This window comes from Cherax quadricarinatus, chromosome 43 (genome assembly GCF_038502225.1).
Source record: "Cherax quadricarinatus isolate ZL_2023a chromosome 43, ASM3850222v1, whole genome shotgun sequence".
Taxonomy (NCBI): Eukaryota; Metazoa; Arthropoda; class Malacostraca; order Decapoda; family Parastacidae; genus Cherax; species Cherax quadricarinatus.
Window position 1 is genome coordinate 18,628,776 of NC_091334.1, and position 23,980 is coordinate 18,652,755.

At 38.1% G+C, this 23,980-nt stretch overlaps 1 protein-coding gene across 1 annotated transcript; it reads right to left on the reverse strand.

The window, feature by feature from the left end:
* LOC128694334 (cytoplasmic 60S subunit biogenesis factor ZNF622) lies at window positions 1-23,980 on the reverse strand. Its single transcript, XM_053784428.2, has 8 exons — window positions 23,547-23,980; window positions 22,045-22,171; window positions 16,921-17,009; window positions 15,791-15,979; window positions 14,076-14,250; window positions 12,049-12,166; window positions 11,365-11,490; window positions 1-1,178 (listed from the first exon to the last, which is right to left on the reverse strand). The coding sequence occupies exons 1-8, from the start codon at window positions 23,727-23,729 to the stop codon at window positions 1,070-1,072; spliced, it is 1,116 nt and encodes a 371-aa protein (XP_053640403.1). The 5' UTR covers window positions 23,730-23,980; the 3' UTR covers window positions 1-1,069.

Consider the following 23,980-nt stretch of genomic DNA (forward strand, 5'->3'; position numbering starts at 1 on the left):
ACAGACCTGCAATCAACTTCGACTACTTCCACTAGTGAGAGGGGTTGGATTTGAGAGGGACCTGACCTCTCAACAATATCATAGTTCATACAATTTAAAAGTTTATATATAATAAAATAATATAATAACCAGTTATAATCAACGCTAGCCTGTAACATATACAGTAACTGTGACCAATTTTGAGAGTTCTACTCTCAAAGCCAGACCAGAAGCCAGGCTGCTACTGCCATTGGCCTGTAGGCCTACAGCCATCACAACCATATGCTTCTATGAGAAAAAGCACTGCAAAAATCAGCCCTAGTATAATTGCAAAACATTGAACAGTTTATGCAGAATACAGAAAAAAAAGGTTACATGCACAATTATAAGGAGTATATCATACATCGAACTTTAATTTCACATTATTGTGATTTTTAACAAAGAGGATTTGAATGGGCCTCTACAGCAGCATAATCTTTTGGAAAGTGCAGTACCATCCACTTTAAGTGAATCTAATTCAAAAACACTTGCAGTCCTAGCATTGTGATAAACCAACTCTTCCCTCAAGCCCCTATCGATGGATCTCTCAATCCCAACTCGAGTGCAAAATAGAGAAAAAATAATAAATCCCTATATACCTCTCAATACAAATCAAAATTTATCACTATAGTATAGGAGGATCCCAACTTACAAAAACATTCACATTGCAAATGGTGCATTTTAAAGGTTTACAATTATCGAGTTGTAGCACAAATATGTGTGAAACATAACGATCCTCCGCATTATTGTTTTCTATATAAGCAACTCGTCTGCAAATTGAAAAACGTGGAATGCAACTCCTTTGTAATTTGAAGACCTGAATCATAAACGTATCAACCCAAGGAAAAAATATTAATGGCCTCAAGCTGCCAACCAGAGCCAGGATTATGCTGCAAAAATAATTGTTATAAGGCACTCGTGCTGTTATTGGGGGTCCTATAATAAGGGATTTGGGGATAATAGCAATTCTAGGCTTCGAGCCTATGGGGTTGGTAAACTAAGGTCTGTATAATTCCTTGATCCTCACATGACATACACGTGAAGATGATGCTTAAACTGGGTTTTGGGGTCGCATAACAAACAGCTTGTTGGCCTTGACCCCGAGCCTCACGTTGTGCTTGCTCTGTACATGTACCATGAACCTTAGATCTCGTGATTTTCTGCAAAGAAAGAAAACTAGTCTTAGAGCCCGGTAAAATGAACAGCATACAATATTAAAATGCAATTACAGTAGGCTAAAAAATAAAATAAGCAACTCCCCAGGGAGGCACTACCATCCTGCCAAGTGAGTGTAAAACAAAAGCCTGTAATTGTTTTACATGATGGTAGGAGTGCTGGTGTCTTTTGACTGTCTCATAAACATGCAAGATTTCAGGTGTGTCTTGCTACTTCTACTTACACTTTTGTCACACTACACATACATGTACAAGCATATATATATATACACACCCCTCTGGGCTTTCTCCTATTTTCTTTCTAGTTCTTGTTTGTTTCCTCTTATCTCCATGGGGAAGTGGAATAGAATTCTTCCTCTGTAAGCCATGCGTGTTGTAAGAGGTGACTAAAATGCCGGAAGCAAGGGGCTAGTAACCCCTTCTCCTGTATAAATTATTAAATTTAAAAAGAAAAACTTTCGTTTTTCTTTTTGGGCCATCCTGCCTCGGTGGGATACGGCTGGTTTGTTGAAAAAAAAAAAAAAAACCTATACCTATGGCCTCATAAAGAACTTATGAAAGCTAGACAAGAGAGTATGGCATATTACGTACATTAAATCCTGTTTGGTGGTGAAGACTTTATATGGACCAATGGAAAATCATAACTTTAGAAAGTTTTCAAAAGCAAATAAGTAGCAATTATTCTGTCAATGTAAAAGCTAACAGAATGTGTTTTTGCAATTATATAAGCAAATTTTGGAAACTACAAATTCTAATTGTTTTGCATGATGGTAGGATTGCTGGTTTCTTTTTCTGTCTCATAAACACGCTAAGATAACAGGGATATCTTGCTACTCCTACTTACACTTTGGTCACACTTCACAGACACGCACATGCATATATATATATACATACATCTAGGTTTTTCTCCTTTTTCTAAATAGCTCTTGTTCTTTTTTATTTCTTCTATTGTCCATGGGGAAGTGGAAAAGAATCTTTCCTCCGTAAGCCATGCGTGTCGTATGAGGCGACTAAAATGCCGGGAGCAATGGGCTAGTAACCCCTTCTCCTGTATACAATTACTAAAAAAGAGAAGAAGAAAAACTTTATAAAACTGGGTTGCTTAAATGTGCGTGGATGTAGTGCGGATGACAAGAAACAGATGATTGCTGATGTTATGAATGAAAAGAAGTTGGATGTCCTGGCCCTAAGCGAAACAAAGCTGAAGGGGGTAGGAGAGTTTCAGTGGGGGGAAATAAATGGGATTAAATCTGGAGTATCTGAGAGAGTTAGAGCAAAGGAAGGGGTAGCAGTAATGTTAAATGATCAGTTATGGAAGGAGAAAAGAGAATATGAATGTGTAAATTCAAGAATTATGTGGATTAAAGTAAAGGTTGGATGCGAGAAGTGGGTCATAATAAGCGTGTATGCACCTGGAGAAGAGAGGAATGCAGAGGAGAGAGAGAGATTTTGGGAGATGTTAAGTGAATGTATAGGAGCCTTTGAACCAAGTGAGAGAGTAATTGTGGTAGGGGACTTGAATGCTAAAGTAGGAGAAACTTTTAGAGAGGGTGTGGTAGGTAAGTTTGGGGTGCCAGGTGTAAATGATAATGGGAGCCCTTTGATTGAACTTTGTATAGAAAGGGGTTTAGTTATAGGTAATACATATTTTAAGAAAAAGAGGATAAATAAGTATACACGATATGATGTAGGGCGAAATGACAGTAGTTTGTTGGATTATGTATTGGTAGATAAAAGACTGTTGAGTAGACTTCAGGATGTACATGTTTATAGAGGGGCCACAGATATATCAGATCACTTTCTAGTTGTAGCTACACTGAGAGTAAAAGGTAGATGGGATACAAGGAGAATAGAAGCATTAGGGAAGAGAGAGGTGAAGGTTTATAAACTAAAAGAGGAGGCAGTTAGGGTAAGATATAAACAGCTATTGGAGGATAGATGGGCTAATGAGAGCATAGGCAATGGGGTCGAAGAGGTATGGGGTAGGTTTAAAAATGTAGTGTTAGAGTGTTCAGCAGAAGTTTGTGGTTACAGGAAAGTGGGTGCAGGAGGGAAGAGGAGCGATTGGTGGAATGATGATGTAAAGAGAGTAGTAAGGGAGAAAAAGTTAGCATATGAGAAGTTTTTACAAAGTAGAAGTGATGCAAGGAGGGAAGAGTATATGGAGAAAAAGAGAGAGTTTAAGAGAGTGGTGAAGCAATGTAAAAAGAGAGCAAATGAGAGAGTGGGTGAGATGTTATCAACAAATTTTGTTGAAAATAAGAAAAAGTTTTGGAGTGAGATTAACAAGTTAAGAAAGCCTAGAGAACAAATGGATTTGTCAGTTAAAAATAGGAGAGGAGAGTTATTAAATGGAGAGTTAGAGGTATTGGGAAGATGGAAGGAATATTTTGAGGAATTGTTAAATGTTGATGAAGATAGGGAAGCTGTGATTTCGTGTATAGGGCAAGGAGGAATAACATCTTGTAGGAGTGAGGAAGAGCCAGTTGTGAGTGTGGGGGAAGTTCGTGAGGCAGTAGGTAAAATGAAAGGGGGTAAGGCAGCCGGGATTGATGGGATAAAGATAGAAATGTTAAAAGCAGGTGGGGATATAGTTTTGGAGTGGTTGGTGCAATTGTTTAATAAATGTATGGAAGAGGGTAAGGTACCTAGGGATTGGCAGAGAGCATGCATAGTTCCTTTGTATAAAGGCAAAGGGGAAAAAAGAGAGTGCAAAAATTATAGGGGGATAAGTCTGTTGAGTGTACCTGGTAAAGTGTATGGTAGAGTTATAATTGAAAGAATTAAGAGTAAGACGGAGAATAGGATAGCAGATGAACAAGGAGGCTTTAGGAAAGGTAGGGGGTGTGTGGACCAGGTGTTTACAGTGAAACATATAAGTGAACAGTATTTAGATAAGGCTAAAGAGGTCTTTGTGGCATTTATGGATTTGGAAAAGGCGTATGACAGGGTGGATAGGGGGGCAATGTGGCAGATGTTGCAAGTGTATGGTGTAGGAGGTAGGTTACTGAAAGCAGTGAAGAGTTTTTACGAGGATAGTGAGGCTCAAGTTAGAGTATGTAGGAAAGAGGGAAATTTTTTCCCAGTAAAAGTAGGCCTTAGACAAGGATGTGTGATGTCACCGTGGTTGTTTAATATATTTATAGATGGGGTTGTAAGAGAAGTAAATGCGAGGGTCTTGGCAAGAGGCGTGGAGTTAAAAGATAAAGAATCACACACAAAGTGGGAGTTGTCACAGCTGCTCTTTGCTGATGACACTGTGCTCTTGGGAGATTCTGAAGAGAAGTTGCAGAGATTGGTGGATGAATTTGGTAGGGTGTGCAAAAGAAGAAAATTAAAGGTGAATACAGGAAAGAGTAAGGTTATGAGGATAACAAAAAGATTAGGTGATGAAAGATTGAATATCAGATTGGAGGGAGAGAGTATGGAGGAGGTGAACGTATTCAGATATTTGGGAGTGGACGTGTCAGCGGATGGGTCTATGAAAGATGAGGTGAATCATAGAATTGATGAGGGAAAAAGAGTGAGTGGTGCACTTAGGAGTCTGTGGAGACAAAGAACTTTGTCCTTGGAGGCAAAGAGGGGAATGTATGAGAGTATAGTTTTACCAACGCTCTTATATGGGTGTGAAGCGTGGGTGATGAATGTTGCAGCGAGGAGAAGGCTGGAGGCAGTGGAGATGTCATGTCTGAGGGCAATGTGTGGTGTGAATATAATGCAGAGAATTCGTAGTTTGGAAGTTAGGAGGAGGTGCGGGATTACCAAAACTGTTGTCCAGAGGGCTGAGGAAGGGTTGTTGAGGTGGTTCGGACATGTAGAGAGAATGGAGCGAAACAGAATGACTTCAAGAGTGTATCAGTCTGTAGTGGAAGGAAGGCGGGGTAGGGGTCGGCCTAGGAAGGGTTGGAGGGAGGGGGTAAAGGAGGTTTTGTGTGCGAGGGGCTTGGACTTCCAGCAGGCATGCGTGAGCGTGTTTGATAGGAGTGAATGGAGACAAATGGTTTTTAATACTTGACGTGCTGTTGGAGTGTGAGCAAAGTAACATTTATGAAGGGATTCAGGGAAACCGGCAGGCCGGACTTGAGTCCTGGAGATGGGAAGTACAGTGCCTGCACTCTGAAGGAGGGGTGTTAATGTTGCAGTTTAAAAACTGTAGTGTAAAGCACCCTTCTGGCAAGACAGTGATGGAGTGAATGATGGTGAAAGTTTTTCTTTTTCGGGCCACCCTGCCTTGGTGGGAATCGGCCGGTGTGATAATAAAAAAAAAATAAAAAAAAAAAAAAATAAATTCTAAAATAACAATCATTTTTTTTTTTTCAACAAGTTGGCCGTCTCCCACCGAGGCAGGGTGACCCAAAAAAGAAAGAAAATCCCCAAAAAGAAAATGCTTTCATCATCATTCAACACTTTCACCACACTCACACATAATCACTGTTTTTGCAGAGGTGCTCAGAATACAACAGTTTAGAAGCATATACGTATAAAGATACACAACATATCCCTCCAAACTGCCAATATCCCAAACCCCTCCTTTAAAGTGCAGGCATTGTACTTCCCATTTCCAGGACTCAAGTCTGACTATATGAAAATAACTGGTTTCCCTGAATCCCTTCACTAAATATTACCCTGCTCACACTCCAACAGATAGTCAGGTCCCAAGTACCATTCGTCTCCATTCACTCCTATCTAACACGCTCACGCACGCTTGCTGGAAGTCCAAGCAAAATTAACAGCTGAGGTACTTTATATAATAATTTTTATTAAAATTCTTACCTGAGGGATAGTAACTCAAGCGACCAACTGCCACTGGGAGTGACATTAAGGGTGTACTTAAGAATGAGAAGATAGGGAAGTGGTCACTGTCATGGTAATCATTTGTCACTGTCCAATAAAAGCCCAGTGCTACAGGAACTGAGCAAATCCAGAGGTCACTACACTAAGGAGTATGAGTTCGAGGGTCTAGATGGGTTGAAACCCTAGTATTAAGTACACAAAGATAAAGGGTTAAGACAAGACTCAAAAAGATCACCATAAATTACAATGACACTCACCCCCAAAGAAAATGATAGCTATTAAAATTCCCTTAAAATTCCCAAATATGAAACTAAAAATTATAGTGTGTAGAGATATAGAGTGAGAAAGAGAAAGGTATAAAGTGCAGAATGCGTACAACTTTTCTAATCAAATGAAGGCCATGGTGTGCTGTGCCACTGTCCCCAGAAACCACCACCTACCCTACTTGGTGTTCCCACCAGCACGGAACCTACAAAATTATATGAGCAATTCTTGACGAAACTGCCTGTTTAGACAAGAGCATCAACAGAGCAATTGTCTTCCAGATAAAAATGGTGGAAAGTCAACCAGAAAGACTGCCAAGAGCCATATACCTTCAGCTGCCACTCTGGCAAGCTTGAACTGCAGGCAACCTCCAGTAGTACTTCTATTATCAGAGGGCCTGTTAGATGGCTGCTCAATGTTCCACTGGTGGGCTACCTGCTACCTGGTTATCACTCTGGAGGAGTGATAACCATCATACCCATTAAGAACATGGGAAAAAAGTTAGACACGAGGCAGTGACCTCTTTTTACATCCTTTTATGGGGCTAAAAGAGTATGGAAAGACAGGGTGGGAGGCATTCAAATTAAATTTGAGAATATGGAGGAGAGATTTCATTCTTTGGATCAAGAGTCTTTCACCTTTCACTTCATCAAGGAATTCCCTTGAAAAGGAAGCTGTGGCTAGTTAGTGTTTCTATTTGTCTGCTGTGAGGATGTGCAACAATAATAGTTCTAGACCGATTCTTGAGGTAAATAAACATTTTATTTTGCCAAAACTAGAGTTTTCTGTTTACTACTACTGTACTACTCTGTTTTGTATGTTAGAAAATTGAATACCTGCTTTCCTACTTTTCCAGTTATACATATTGACCTTATTTTATGGGTTATCACTTCATCATCACGTTTGTTAAATGCATTAGCAATGTCGGTGTAGACTACTTGTGTGTTTTGGGTTTCTTTGAAAGCTTCTATTTTGTCAAATGATCTATGTAATAGCTGTTACAAACAATCTTCCTAAATCCAAGTTGACTTGGGATGTGCAGTCATGCTTTATAACATACTTTAGGTCATGATTTAGTATAAAACTTTAATTGGCCCATGCTGAAAGGCTCATAATCCAAGGAATTTGAGCTACCTTCTCCTTCCTTAGGTCAAACCTGATTACCACCTACTCTTTCAAGTTAAGTGCCTCCCCCATGAATATAATTATTGTAATTTAATTAAGCCATTTCAGTCTTGATTTTATGCCTTACAACCATTAAGTAAATTTTGAAAAGTGACTGCGATCTGAGTAAATTCTTTATATTGTATTAAAAAAAAAAAAGAGCCAAGTACAGTGGACCGTCGGTTATTGGCCGTTCCAGATACTGGCCAATTTGGTTTTTGCCCGTTTTTTGGCCGAAATTCTATCCCGGTTATCGGCCGTTATTTCGGAGATCAGCGTATTGGACGCATAATAAATCACTCGATCACATTAAATGTCTTATTTTAGGTTAAACCTTTAAACGGTCCAAACAGATCAACGTTCAAATTCGTAGTGCTACAAAAGTAGATCTACTTTTTTTTTACATATTTTCAAATATAACACACACACAAAAAAAAAAAAATGTAGATAAAAGTTTTTTACAAGTTTTCAAATGTAAAACAAAGATGATCTACATTTTTTTACATATTTCAGATGTTGAAAAAACGTATATATACATTTGGACCGTTTAAGGGTTAATATACACAGTTTCATTAATCCATCTATGATATTTTCTTCAAAATTATATAAGAAACACGTTACATAGTACATAAAAACATGCAATGTTTATATGCGATGTATGTTTAATAATAATCACTCTTGGGCACATTGTCGTATTTTAGGTTAATATAGACATTTTCATTAATCCATCTATGACATTTTCTTCAAAATAATGAGAAACACGTTACATAGCATATAGCATATAAACGTGCAATGTTTATATGCTGACGAGTGGAGAGTCAGGTGGAGAGTAAACATTACGTTTTCTCTGATTCAGCATTAGAGAAAACTGTGAATCTGGTGTTTCGCCCAGTAATCGCCCTTCATATGTGTTTGTTTACAATTCTCGGCATGAATTATTTATTACTTCTCCCTTTGTTTATGATGGCATCTAGAGGTAGTGACAAAAATGATTCAACTCAGTGGATATGGCTGTGTAGTACATGTATAGCCCGGGGGGGGGGGGGGTTACACTACATAGAGGGGAGAGGGAGTTGGGAATCCCCAACTCCCTCTCCTCGCCTTCTTCAATACACCAACAAGTCTTCAATAAAGGTATGTAATATTCATTTATCATTAAAATTTATGCTTTATATTTATTTCTCATTGTTTTCTGTATGTAAAACCATAGTTAATCTTTAAAATACGTATTTTTTGTTAATATTTTTGGGTATCTGAAATGGATTAATTGTATTTACATTAATTCTTATGGGAAATATTATTTCGGTTTTCGGCCTTTTCGGATTTAGGCCGACCTTCTGGAACGGATTACGGCCGATAAAGGAGAGTCCACTGTATGTGCAGGAGGGTTAAAAAAATGCATGGCAGAGGGTGTTAATGGTCGAGAAAAGTGCAGAAAGTGAGCACAAGGATTTGAAAGCAAGAAATCATAGTTGGAGCACTAAGTCAATTTCAGTTGAGTAATCATAAAGTGTTTGTATTACAGGTGCAACTTTCAGAAAGGAAGGCAGCCAGAGAGAGGGCATTAAGGTATTGAATGAGAGGTCAGAAATGAGTTCTACATGGTCTATGATAAACAGGAAAAATCACAAGATGTGCAATTATCAGAATGATTAGACAAGCCTTGCAGAAAAGTGCTAGGTGCCACTCCACTCTCATGTGTATCAAACACTTCAGACAACAAGTAATGATGACTGGAGGATTTAGATTAAATTCTGGCCAAATATGCAATTGAAGTTTGATTTAAAACAGTTAACTGGTCACTAGGTATACCATCTTTTAGGAGTGAAGAAGAGCAGAATGTAAGTGTGGGGGAGGTACGTGAGGCATTACGTAAAATGAAAGGGGGTAAAGCAGCTGGAACTGATGGGATCATGACAGAAATGTTAAAAGCAGGGGGGGATATAGTGTTGGAGTGGTTGGTACTTTTGTTTAATAAATGTATGAAAGAGGGGAAGGTACCTAGGGATTGGCAGAGAGCATGTATAGTCCCTTTATATAAAGGGAAAGGGGACAAAAGAGACTGTAAAAATTATAGAGGAATAAGCTTACTGAGTATACCAGGAAAAGTGTACGGTAGGGTTATAATTGAAAGAATTAGAGGTAAGACAGAATGTAGGATTGCGGATGAGCAAGGAGGTTTTAGAGTGGGTAGGGGATGTGTAGATCAGGTGTTTACATTGAAGCATATATGTGAACAGTATTTAGATAAAGATAGGGAAGTTTTTATTGCATTTATGGATTTAGAAAAGGCATATGATAGAGTGGATAGAGGAGCAATGTGGCAGATGTTGCAAGTATATGGAATAGGTGGTAAGTTATTAAATGCTGAAAAGAGTTTTTATGAGGATAGTGAGGCTCAGGTTAGGGTGTGTAGAAGAGAGGGAGACTACTTCCCGGTAAAAGTAGGTCTTAGACAGGGATGTGTAATGTCACCATGGTTGTTTAATATATTTATAGATGGGGTTGTTAAGGAAGTAAATGCTAGGGTGTTTGGGAGAGGGGTGGGATTAAATTATGGGGAATCAAATTCAAAATGGGAATTGACACAGTTACTTTTTGCTGATGATACTGTGCTTATGGGAGATTCTAAAGAAAAATTGCAAAGGTTAGTGGATGAGTTTGGGAATGTGTGTAAAGGTAGAAAGTTGAAAGTGAACATAGAAAAGAGTAAGGTGATGAGGGTGTCAAATGATTTAGATAAAGAAAAATTGGATATCAAATTGGGGAGGAGGAGTATGGAAGAAGTGAATGTTTTCAGATACTTGGGAGTTGACGTGTCGGCGGATGGATTTATGAAGGATGAGGTTAATCATAGAATTGATGAGGGAAAAAAGGTGAGTGGTGCGTTGAGGTATATGTGGAGTCAAAAAACGTTATCTATGGAGGCAAAGAAGGGAATGTATGAAAGTATAGTAGTACTAACACTCTTATATGGGTGTGAAGCTTGGGTGGTAAATGCAGCAGCGAGGAGACGGTTGGAGGCAGTGGAGATGTCCTGTTTAAGGGCAATGTGTGGCGTAAATATTATGCAGAAAATTCGGAGTGTGGAAATTAGGAGAAGGTGTGGAGTTAATAAAAGTATTAGTCAGAGGGCAGAAGAGGGGTTGTTGAGGTGGTTTGGTCATTTAGAGAGAATGGATCAAAGTAGAATGACATGGAAAGCATATAAATCTATAGGGGAAGGAAGGCGGGGTAGGGGTCGTCCTCGAAAGGGTTGGAGAGAGGGGGTAAAGGAGGTTTTGTGGGTAAGGGGCTTGGACTTCCAGCAAGCGTGCGTGAGCGTGTTAGATAGGAGTGAATGGAGACGAATGGTACTTGGGACCTGACGATCTGTTGGAGTGTGAGCAGGGTAATATTTAGTGAAGGGATTCAGGGAAACCGGTTATTTTCATATAGTCGGACTTGAGTCCTGGAAATGGGAAGTACAATGCCTGCACTTTAAAGGAGGGGTTTGGGATATTGGCAGTTTGGAGGGATATGTTGTGTATCTTTATATGTGTATGCTTCTAGACTGTTGTATTCTGAGCACCTCTGCAAAAACAGTGATAATGTGCGAGTGTGGTGAAAGTGTTGAATGATGATGAAAGTATTTTCTTTTTGGGGATTTTCTTTCTTTTTTGGGTCACCCTGCCTCGGTGGGAGACGGCCGACTTGTTGAAAAAAAAAAAAAAAAAAAAAAAACTGGTCACTAATTAAGTTTAATGACATTACTAGCAATCACAAAGATACTGGGATAAAACAATATTTGACTAAGTTGGGAAAGGGCAACCTTTCCCTGTGGAAAATTGAAAGGTCCTGAATTACAAAACATGCAGAGGCATCTGCACATTTAATAAATAGGTATAAAATAGCATTATGAAAGTACTGTAAAAGATTGACAAAATATTCACTTATTATTTAGTCATACCTCACAATGTCTGCTCTTGTAGCACCATTCCAGCCCAGTGCCCGATATTTTGCCATGACACTGTGGAAAGCTGTACCGGCATTCTTCTTAACAACAACAGCTCGACGATTTGGATCTATCTTTTGCCTGGAAAAAAATATTTTTATTAGAAGTCTATGAATATGCATTTTTATGCATGCTGGAAATAAAGCATACAGAAATGACAGATAACCTGCTTTAAGAAAAGGCTGTAATTATAGATGGAAAGATCTCCTTTTACTGTAAGGTAGAGTATCTAAAGGTCACTCAAGTGATCAATATCCAGATATATCTCATTACATACACTTAAAATACATGAATTTAATATTAGGCAACAGCCACTTTTATCATAACTTCTCATGTAATAGACAATCATAAAACATTGTATACAGATACAATATATATGAGAGGGTCATAAGAATGTGTGCAACTACAAACAAGAGGATCATAAGACACTGTATGCAAGAAAGGCTCACAAGGCAGGTTGTGTATGATGAAGAAACATTTTTCCCATGCCTCTTTTACTCCACTCAGTTGTTTCAATGAGAACTCATGTCCTGCCATGACCAATTACCATTGTTCATTATATGAATGAAGCTCTTGGTTATTAAATCAGTGTAATCCACTAATACTATGTCTATTACAGTAAAGGATTAAGTAACTCACCGATAATATCTGCAGAGTGACCGATGGCCAATGGTAGCTCCAGAAGGCAGTACCAGTTCAAAGCCATCTCCTTGTATGACTGCCTGCTGTACTTCCTCATCACTTGCTGCTCCCTCACCTACATAATATAAAAACAGAGGTGCATCAGTCATATAGCTTATATTTACAAGAATTTCACCTAGCTATATGTCTGAATTAAGGTACAGAAATGATGCTAATGATGTTCTAACATTTTTGTCACACAGACAAAAAATATAAAAAATCAAATGCATCTCTATGGAGTGTACAAGAAGTTACAAAGGATAATATAAACTGGAATGTATCAAAGTATAGTGGTACCAACACTTTTACAAGGGTGCAAGACATGAGCTTTGCACACTGCAGTGGAGAACAGGCTAGAGGCAGAAGTGTGTCATGTTTAAGAACAATGTTTGTTGAGAATATAATGCAGAGAATTCAGAGTAGAATTAGATGACAGTGTGGAGTCACTAAAGGAGGGGCTGTTGAGGTGGTTTGAACATTAAGAGAGGACTGATGATGAAAATCATTTCTATATCTGGGGTGAAAGAAAGGAGGTGGAGGAGGTTTTGAGTGCTAAGGGCTTAAGCATCCAGCAGGCTTGTGAGAGTGTGTCAGACAGAAGCTGGTGCAGACAAGTGGTTTTTTTAATGCTTGACATACTGTTGGTGTGAGCAAGATAATATTTATGAAAGGAATCAGGAAAACCAGCTTGCCAAACCTGAGTCCTGGAGGTGGGAAGGGCACTGCCTGCACTCTAAAGGAGGGATGTTGAGATTATAAGGTTACTCGAATTCAGATGTCAGAACATTTCTGGCAAGACAGTGATTGAATGAATATGGTATGTGCATCTGTAATTTTAAATTTAGACCAGAACACTGGCATGCCAATCTTAGGACCGTCTTCCACTGTTGCGATTAGTTTTTCGATTACCTAGTGTGTAGTGGGACTTCAATGCTTTAGTAACTCCTCTATCCAGCGATTTTATCAAAAATGAAATAGCAAGTGGTAAAAACACAAAATTCATGTTTGGATCCAAATACCACAAGACTGGAGGATGACTATGGGAATTATCAAGACTGAGAGGCCTTTGAATGAAAGGTTCTTTCAGGCCAGGTGCAGCTTTACTGAAGGAATTAAGTAATGCTTCAACCATTCAACAAACAATTTTAAAGTAGGAAAGGGCTTTGTACCTTATTATTTGAGAACTAAGCAGGGCCAATTTTTTATTTTTTCCTCAGTCCACACATTCAGTAATTTTTCTCTCAATAAATTTTTTGACAATTATAGCAGGTCATAATTTGCACTACTCGCTGCTCAAGTTCTTATTTTGTTCTCACTGTCTCTAATTGTAAGAATGATTGATTCTCTCACATAAAAAGTGTGGATAGTCTACATCAAATGTGCACCATATTGAAGTATATCTAAAATTGACACTATCTTTAAAACAGAGGTTCACACTTATTCTTCTTCTTCTTGGCACTTCCAAAATCACTATTATTCCTCTTTGGTACCATGGTTAATACCCAATAGAGATGGCATGACTAAAAATATCCAAAATCGTTTAATAAATAATATGTAAGCCAGGCGACGCTCCCTGAAAACAACTAAGTAGCATGGGTGACAGTGGGAGAGGAGAGGTGTGCCTTTCCAAACATCTGACACCTTGGTCCAACTTGGGTCAGAGGAAAAGATTCCATGAGCATTGTACCCAAATTTTGCATGGAACCTGATGCTATACTGATTCTTTGATACTTCATAGCATATAATATCAAGATTTTATGGTGTGATACAAAATTTTTCAATCCTGATGCAACAAAATAACACTGATTTTGCATTATACAAGGGATTACAGTATACATAAATAAGCAACACTAACTCCATATAACCAGCCTAACATACTATGTATTATAAAGCAAAGTACCATAGACCACAAGCAAATACTTCTCTTAAAGACAGTATAACTAAAATTCACTGCATATAAGAAGACACTGAGCATAAATACTCACCTGCATCTGGGTAAGATGAAGAATAGTCATAGAAATCAGCAAGCTCCAACAAAGTCTCACCCTCAAGTACTATTTTGCAATGCCCCTTGTCTATAATGTGTTTGCGTATGGAGTCCAATGTTGGGGAGCGGCGAGCAGTCCACTTACATGCAATACACTCGAATCCGCACCCAATCTACCATATATATAGGGCGACCCAAGGGAAAACATTCAGCATCAATACTTATCCTCTATTTTTCCAGAAGTGCATAGACATCACAAGTTAAAACATATAGATACAAATGCATTTAGATAATGACAGATGCCTTAGATGCATAAAATATAAAGCCATATTATATGTATGACATATGATAAGAAATAGCTTGAAAAGCTCTTTTTCTTCTAATATTATAACCAACATCATAACTTTATCAATGTGTAATTCAAATCCTCAAGTGAATTTATAATATGTAGTAAATGTCTAGCTAGTAGAATATTTTCAAAAACAATATTACTAAAATTAACATATACAACAATAAATGTTTCACTACAGCTTTGTAGCATGCCAGCTGTCTCCCACCATTATCGTGACCCAGAAAATAAGGAAACAGTCACCATCATTTATTTAATAGCAGTCTTGAAGACATCACAATTCAAATGACCCTCCAAACTGGAACATCTACACCCCTCCTCCAAAGTGCAGGTAGTGTACTTCCCGCCTCCAGGACTCAAGTCTGGCAAACTAATTTTTCTTAATCCTTTCATAAATATTACCTTGTTCACTATCAAAGAGCACTTCAAACTATAAAAACCACTTGTCTGAATTCACTCCAAACTAACATGCTTACACATGCCTACTGCATGCTCAAGCTTCTAGCATGCAAAATCTCCTTTACTTCCTCCTTCATACCCTTCCTTCCTTCCACCCCAGATTCATAAGTCCTGTTGGTCACACTAACCTGTTCCATTTCCAAATGTCCAACTCATCTCAACAACCCCTTGTCAGCCCTCTGAATTATACTTTTAGAAACTCCACTCCATCTTCTAATTTCTAAGCCCCAAATTCTATGCATAATGTTCACACCACACATTATTCTCAAACATCTCCCTCCCTCCAACCTCCTTTTTGCTGCAACAGTTAAATTCCATGCCTCACACTCATATGTGAGTTGGTACCAGTATACTCTGGTACATTCCTTTTTTTGTCTCCATAGATAAACTTCTTTCTTTCCACCTATGTCTCAACACACTACCTACCTTTTTCCCCCTTCTCTCTTCTATGGTTCACTTCATCCTTCATAGATCTGTCTGCTGACAAGCCCACTCGCAAATATCTGAATCCATCTCGCTTCACCTAGCTCTTTTTCTAGGTTCATCTGTAATTTAATTCTTTTATGAAATCTCCAAAATGTACCCACCAAACTTAGCAAATTCTCTTCAGAATCTCCCAAAAGAACTTGGGTCTTCAGCACAGAAAAATTGTGATACTCTCACTTAGTATCAGATTCATTATCTTTTAATTCCACACATCTAACCTCTCTCTTTAATATTTTTAGCTGCCAAGTCCATTTTCTTCCTAGGCTCCCTCAACTCATTAATCTCCCTGCAAAACCAATTCTTCACCTTGGCAAAATTTGCTGATAAGAGCCTCACCTATTCTCTCAATGGCTCTCCTTTTGCTCTCCTTCACCACTCCTTTAATGTATAATTTAAAATTAAAGTATAATATTTCTTACTTTTTCACCAAGGTAAGTGATGAGGCCAGCCACATCAACACAATATTCTAGGTCTGGAATGAAGAAAGAATGTTTTTCCGTCATGTGATGCAATTCATCCTCTAGCGTGTTGGCATGATGGGAACAAAACAGGCAATCTAGCAATTCCACTGCTTCTCCCTCCCATTCATCACTATCTATCTCCTCAATCTGTTAAAACATAAAAATTAATTGGTTTTATATAGTGAAATACTGGATCAAGGTTAATTTCCTTTCAACAAGAAAGTACGCACTGTACTGCTAGACAGTGTTAACAGACATATATAAGTCATTAGCAAATTACTAAACTTGCACCTTAATCACTAGTAAAACAAGACAGTAATCCTTACTATAAACAGAAACAAAGTTAATTTTCAAGTAGTATACGAAATTTGCTTAGCACCACATTTTAAAGGTTGAATTAGATTCAAAACCTGTTTCACAAGAAAATACAGTCTCTCCTCACTTAACAACAGGGTTCTGTACGTATGACCACATCAGTAAATGAATTCATCACTAAGCAAGGAGCATACTAAAATGGTAGTGGGTTTGTGTCCACCATCTTTGATATTGTTTTAATGTCAACCTTGCACCATTTATCTTCGATATTCTTTTATTATCACTTTTGCACTATTTTTAGTACATTTTAAATGTTTATACAGCAGTGTACTGTATATTGTAATAAACAGAATAGAGGTATGCATACTGGTCAGAGAGCCTGTCGTAAGTCCGAGTTGTCAGTAAATGAGCACATCGCTAAGTGAGGAGAGGCTGTATATGAAGATGAGTTTTAGTGCCCTTCTTTCACCACCCTCTGTCATTCCCACAACTGGAGAACTTATTTAAGTTAATGTCTGACAAGTACATTAGTGTTAATATTATTTCTGAACCTCTATACTCAAAATTCCTAACTATAAAGCCTGACAATTTAACTGTTTTGCTGTTTGTAGCTAAACATTGTTTACCTAGAGAATATTTTAGGTCACTTAATTCTTTCATGACAAATATATTAACAACAATGCTGTTCAGGACAGTACTACACCGATAAAAAATTAAACATGCTAGCATTAGGGAAGCCATACAGGGATACCATATAAATTAGTTTTCACTACCTCCATATCCTCATCATCGTCTTCCTCTTCTTCAGCTTCTTCTAACTTATGATTTGCATGATGAGACAAGTTCTTTTTGTTCTTTGCTTCTGAAAATAAAGTAAATTATCTGTAAAGATTATATGCCTCAGAAACTAGAAAAAGGCTGAACTTTGAAAAAACGAAAAATATTGAACAAAATTAAGATGGAATCAGAAAGTGTCAACAGATAACAAGAATGATCATATATATTTATTTACTTCACTTATTTTTTTTTTTTTATTATCACACTGGCCGATTCCCACCAAGGCAGGGTGGCCCGAAAAAGAAAAACTTTCACCATCATTCACTCCATCACTGTCTTGCCAGAAGGGTGCTTTACACTACAGTTTTTAAACTGCAACATTAACACCCCTCCTTCAGAGTGCAGGCACTGTACTTCCCATCTCCAGGACTCAAGTCCGGCCTGCCAGTTTCCCTGAACCCTTTCACAATTGTTACTTTGCTCACACTCCAACAGCACGTCAAGTATTAAAATCCATTTGTCTCCATTTACTCCTATCAAACACGCTCACGCATGCCTGCTGGAAGTCAAAGCCCCTCGCACACAAAACCTCCTTTACCCCCTCCCTCCAACCTTTCCTAGGCCGACCCCTACCCCGCCTTCCTTCCACTACAGACTGATACACTCTTGAAGTCATTCTGTTTCGCTCCATTCTCTCTACATGTCCGAACCACCTCAACAACCCTTCCTCAGCCCTCTGGACAACAGTTTTGGTAATCCCGCACCTCCTCCTAACTTCCAAACTACGAATTCTCTGCATTATATTCACACCACACATTGCCCTCAGACATGACATCTCCACTGCCTCCAGCCTTCTCCTCGCTGCAACATTCATCACCCATGCTTCACACCCATATAAGAGCGTTGGTAAAACTATACTCTCATACATTCCCCTCTTTGCCTCCATGGACAAAGTTCTTTGTCTCCACAGACTCCTAAGTGCACCACTCACCCTTTTCCCCTCATCAGTTCTATGATTCACCTCATCTTTCATAGACCCCTCCGCTGACACGTCCACTCCCAAATATCTGAATACATTCACCTCCTCCATACCCTCTCCCTCCAATCCGATATCCAATCTTTCATCACCTAATCTTTTTGTTATCCTCATAACCTTACTCTTTCCTGTATTCACTTTTAATTTTCTTCTTTTGCATACCCTACCAAATTCATCCACCAATCTCTGCAACTTCTCTTCAGAATCTCCAAAGAGCATAGTGTCATCAGTAAAGAGCAACTGTGACAACTCCCACTTTATGTGTGATTCTTTATCTTTTAACTCCACGCCTCTTGCCAAGACCCTCACATTTACTTCTCTTACAACCCCATCTATAAATATATTAAACAACCACGGTGACATCACACATCCTTGTCTAAGACCTACTTTTTCTGGGAAATAATTTCCCTCTTTCCTATGTACTCTAACTTGAGCCTCACTATCCTCGTAAAAACTCTTCACTGCTTTCAGTAACCTACCTCCTACACCATACACCTGCAACATCTGCCACATTGCCCCCCTATCCACCCTGTCATACGCCTTTTCCAAATCCATAAATGCCACAAAGACCTCTTTAGCCTTATCTAAATACTGTTCATTTATGTGTTTCACTGTAAACACCTGGTCCACACACCCCCTACCTTTCCTAAAGCCTCCTTGTTCATCTGCTATCCTATTCTCCATCTTACTCTTAATTCTTTCAATAATAACTCTACCATACACTTTACCAGGTACACTCAACAAACTTATCCCCCTATAATTTTTGCACTCTCTTTTGTCCCTTTTGCCTTTATACAAAGGAACTATGCATGCTCTCTGCCAATCCCCACCTGCTTTTAACATTTCTATCTTTATCCCATCAATCCCAGCTGCCTTACCCCCTTTCATTTTACCTACTGCCTCACGAACTTCCCCCACACTCACAACTGGCTCTTCCTCACTCCTACAAGATGTTATTCCTCCTTGCCCTATACAGGAAATCACAGCTTCCCTATCTTCATCAACATTTAACAATTCCTCAAAATATTCCCTCCATCTTCCCAATACCTCTAACTCTCCTCTCCTATTTTTAACTGACAAATCCATCTGTTCTGTAGACTTCCTTAACTTGTTAATCTCACTCCAAAACTTTCTTATTTTCAATAAAATTTGTTGATAACATCTCACCCACTCTCTCATTTGCTCTCTTTTTACATTGCTTCACCACTCTCTTAACCTCTCTCTTTTTCTCCATATACTCTTCCCTCCTTGCATCACTTCTACTTTGTAAAAACTTCTCATATGCTAACTTTTTCTCCCTTACTACTCTCTTTACATCATCATTCCACCAATCGCTCCTCTTCCCTCCCGCACCCACCTTCCTGTAACCACAAACTTCTGCTGAACACTCCAACACTACATTTTTAAACCTACCCCATACCTCTTCGACCCCATTGCCTATGCTCTCATTAGCCCATCTATCCTCCAATAGCTGTTTATATCTTACCCTAACTGCCTCCTCTTTTAGTTTATAAACCTTCACCTCTCTCTTCCCTGATGCTTCTATTCTCCTTGTATCCCATCTACCTTTTACTCTCAGTGTAGCTACAACTAAAAAGTGATCTGATATATCTATGGCCCCTCTATAAACATGTACATCCTGAAGTCTACTCAACAGTCTTTTATCTACCAATACATAATCCAACAAACCGTCATTTCGCCCTACATCATATCTTGTATACTTATTTATCCTCTTTTTTCCTAAAATATGTATTACCTATAACTAAACCCCTTTCTATACAAAGTTCAATCAAAGGGCTCCCATTATCATTTACACCTGGCACCCCAAACTTACCTACCACACCCTCTCTAAAAGTTTCTCCTACTTTAGCATTCAGGTCCCCTACCACAATTACTCTCTCACTTGGTTCAAAGGCTCCTATACATTCACTTAACATCTCCCAAAATCTCTCTCTCTCTCCTCTACATTCCTCTCTTCTCCAGGTGCATACATGCTTATTATGACCCACTTTTCGCATCCAACCTTTACTTTAATCCGCATAATTCTTGAATTTACACATTCATATTCTCTTTTCTCCTTCCATAACTGATCCTTCAACATTACTGCTACCCCTTCCTTTGCTCTAACTCTCTCAGATACTCCAGATTTAATCCCATTTATTTCCCCCCACCGAAACTCCCCTACCCCCTTCAGCTTTGTTTCACTTAGGGCCAGGACATCCAACTTCTTTTCATTCATAACATCAGCAATCATCTGTTTCTTGTCATCCGCACTACATCCATGCACATTCAACCATCCCAGTTTTATAAAGTTTTTCTTCTTCTCTCTTTTAGTAAATGTCTACAGGAGAAGGGGTTACTAGCCCATTGCTCCCGGCATTTTAGTCGCCTCATACAACACGCATGGCTTACGGAGGAAAGATTCTTTTCCACTTCTCCATGGACAATAGAAGAAATAAAGAAGAACAAGAGCTATTTAGAAAAAGGAGAAAAACCTAGATGTATGTATATATATATATGCATGTGCATGTCTGTGAAGTGTGACCAAAGTGTAAGTAGGAGTAGCAAGATATCCCTGTTATCTAGCGTGTTTATGAGACAGAAAAAGAAACCAGGAATCCTACCATCATGCAAAACAGTTACAGGTTTCTGTTTCACAGTCATTTGGCAGGACGGTAGTACTTCCCTGGGTGGTTGCTGTCTACCAACCTACTACCTATATTTAAATGGTAATGAATGAGAATTTGTAATAGTAAAAAACATTGTGGAAAAAACATTGAAAAATAAATAAGTACAGTATACTGTACATGTATATGTCACAAGTATGTTTGAAGAAAGATCTGAACAAGTTTATTATATACAGAAAGAAAAAAGTATAAAAAAAAGTTACTAACCACATTCACTAAGTTGAAATAAGGTACATATTGTCATGAGCTGAAGAGTACTATAAAAGCTGTTAAATATTTGGCAAATAATTATTTTAAGCTAAGTAAGTAAGTAAGTAAGTAAATTTATTCAGGTATACACAAATACAGTTACATAGAATTATCATACATAGCAGCATATGTGTAGAGAACCAAGGATAACCCAAAAAAGTCAGACAGAGTGACTTATTTCCATTCAAATACTGTTGCAAAGACAATGTAATGATGGATAATACAGTATAGCAATTAAAAGGGAAATTCAGAAATAGGTATTTAAGCACCCATAGAATAAAAGGCTCGGGTAAATATCTTTTGTATGTCTAAAAAGCATATCCTCATATTGCTCTTATCAAAATACTAAAATCAATGCAAATCTTACTGGAAATTGAAGTGCTCAAACATCTTATTGCAAGGTATCTGCAGTCTACAGAGACCCTCTCAGGCAAATGCCCTTGACACTAATATACATCACATAGTCTACACAGTCAGTCCTCTCATATCTCACAAGTTACAGAAAATCACGGCATTATGCAAAATACAGTAATATTATGAAATGAGAAAATAAAGAACAAGCAGGGTAATATTTCAGACACCTCTAAATTTGTCAATCAATATTTTTACTTACTATTGAATAATATTATATAAAAATTACTACAATAAATCTTACCTCACATTCTGTTAGTCATTACTGGAAGCATTTGAATGTGGGAAGAGTTAATGTGGTATAATAATGATGATGATAGTCAACATTTCCATAAAGGCAATTTTTAACTATGTATTTTTGAGGCAAGTGGTGGAAAGGAATTTTTTTTTTGCATTTCTGGAAGAGAGTTCCAAGTCATTCATTAACAGCTGAACAATCAGGTAGTGTAGGACAGAATGATTTGGAAATGATACACTGTATCTGGAAATGTTCATGTGTCAAAAGTTTAACTTATGAACTGCTGTAGCTAGGTATGTATAAGAGCAACCTAGCTGAAAGGCTAGAGGAAAGTTCCCCACACCTTTTAAAAAAGTTTAAAAGATGCAATACAAGCCTTTGTCTATACTGGAAAATTACACCAATGGCAAAATACAGTAGCATTATTTTCCCAGCTTTAAGTACTAAGTATATTCACAACTCAAACAACTGTATTGCATTTTAAAACTAGTGAAATTACCTTCTTCACGTGAACTGACCACCTCCATGTGTTTCTTTGACTTGATATGATTATCATAGGCATTCTGATTGGAAAATGTTTTCTTACACGGTCTGCAAGGTATTTTTGTCTGGGCATCACCTGTTGGCTAAAGAAAAACATAAAAAATTATTTTTTTGTAACTCAGAATGCAGAGATTGATTCAATTTCATACGTAAACACATAAAAGGAGCAATGGATGTAAATGAAAAATTTTAAATATGGTATAAAAAAAGGGAGATAATTTTTATTAATAAAAGAATTACCAAGCTGGAAGAAATAAATCATTACCAAATTGAAAAGTCAAGTTTTTGTAGCACAGTATGGTATCATATGCAATAGTGACGTATTAATTTTGCCACTGAACCCCACACCTATCACGGTCACATTAACAGAGACAAAAGAGATGATAAGCATACAACTTAGAAAACTTAATCCATATAAATTACAGCCTTAAAAAAGCCAGGGGCTGTCTTTATGTTAGTGAACGGCTCTTTTTTTTCAAGGAAGTGGAGCTGTTCTTCCTTTCTACGAGTTATACCTGATTAACTCTCCCATTCCCAAGGTGACTACCCCACTATAATCCACATACCCCAACTATTCACATACGTACATCAACTGAAAATATAAAGTTTCTAACACTGTCTTACAATATTAATACTAGGTATCACTTCCATAATGTTTTGCGTATACACGTCAAATGTATAAACCTGTACAACAAAGACAAAAAAGCCTACAATAAAATATTTGTTTTTACTATATCATTAACCATCAGTGTGATAAGTTTATTCCCCCTGAGGGGAATAAACCCATAACACACTCAGGTCACATACTGAGTGCCCATCATTCGACTCCTGGCACAGATGGAAACACTGGGAATGTTTCCTTACACCTGCTGTCCTTGTTCACCTAGCAGTAAGTAGGTACCTGGGTGCTAGTCGAATGGCGTGGGTAGCATCCTGGGGGACTACATTAAAGGATCACAAAAGAAATAACACAGACAGTGTCTACTGATTCACTGGCATTATTGAGTTATTCTGGATGGCTAACCCTCTGGATTAAAAGTCTGAACAAAATTTCTTAATTGGATCATACAGCACCTGGGAAATGCAAGGTAATCAGGTTCAATCCGATAGAAATAAAAACAAAAGGAAATCCCCAATCCCTTGGATCAAGAGCCCTTCCACAACATGAAGGCACCTTCCTTGAAAGGACTAAACCCATAGATAATAATAGATAGATATATAGACAGAAATTGATATAGAAATAATATAAATTATATATATATATATATATATAGATAGATAGATACATAGATATATATAGGTATAGATATATATAGACATAGATATAGATAGATATAGAGATATAGGTAGATATACAGACAGATAAACATAGATATATTCAAAGATAGATATATATTAAAAAATAGATAGATAAGATATATTGAAAGATAGAGATAGAGAGAAAGAGAGAGAGGTCACCTGTTGGATGAGACTCTGGACTTGGGTGACCAGGTCATTGAAGGCTTCTCTGGACACTGGGGGCAGCTCAGCCACCTTCCTCTTCAGATTATAACGATGCCAATCAGAGCGGAAGTGATCCCTCTGACCATCCCCATCAATGAACGCCACCCGACAGCTCAAGCAAGTGAACGTTGCCGACATTGTCAAAACAATAAGAGCTTCTGCAGGATACGTACAATCTAAGAGGGTTTTATCTTCCTCCTGATGACTGCACGAGTTGTAGTGTGGCTAGTTGTGTTGGTTCAGTGATGTCTGTAGTAGCTGTGTGGGTCACATGCAGTACTAACAGTAGCAGCAGAGTGTGTGAGACAGCAGCAGCGTGTGAGAGAGACAGCAGTAACAGCAGCAGCGTGTGAGAGAGACAGCAGTAACAGCAGCAGCAGCGTGTGAGA

Excerpts from the sequence above, each read along its gene's own strand:
- LOC128694334 (XM_053784428.2), bottom strand. The coding sequence starts at position 23,729 with ATGTCGGCAACGTTCACTTGCTTGAGCTGTCGGGTGGCGTTCATTGAT. Across the intron at positions 22,172-23,546 it reads TCCAGAGTCTCATCCAACAG|CCAACAGGTGATGCCCAGAC; the intron begins GTGACCTCTCTC and ends GTTTTTCTTTAG. Across the intron at positions 14,251-15,790 it reads TCACTTACCTTGGTGAAAAA|ATTGGGTGCGGATTCGAGTG; the intron begins GTAAGAAATATT and ends TATATATGGTAG.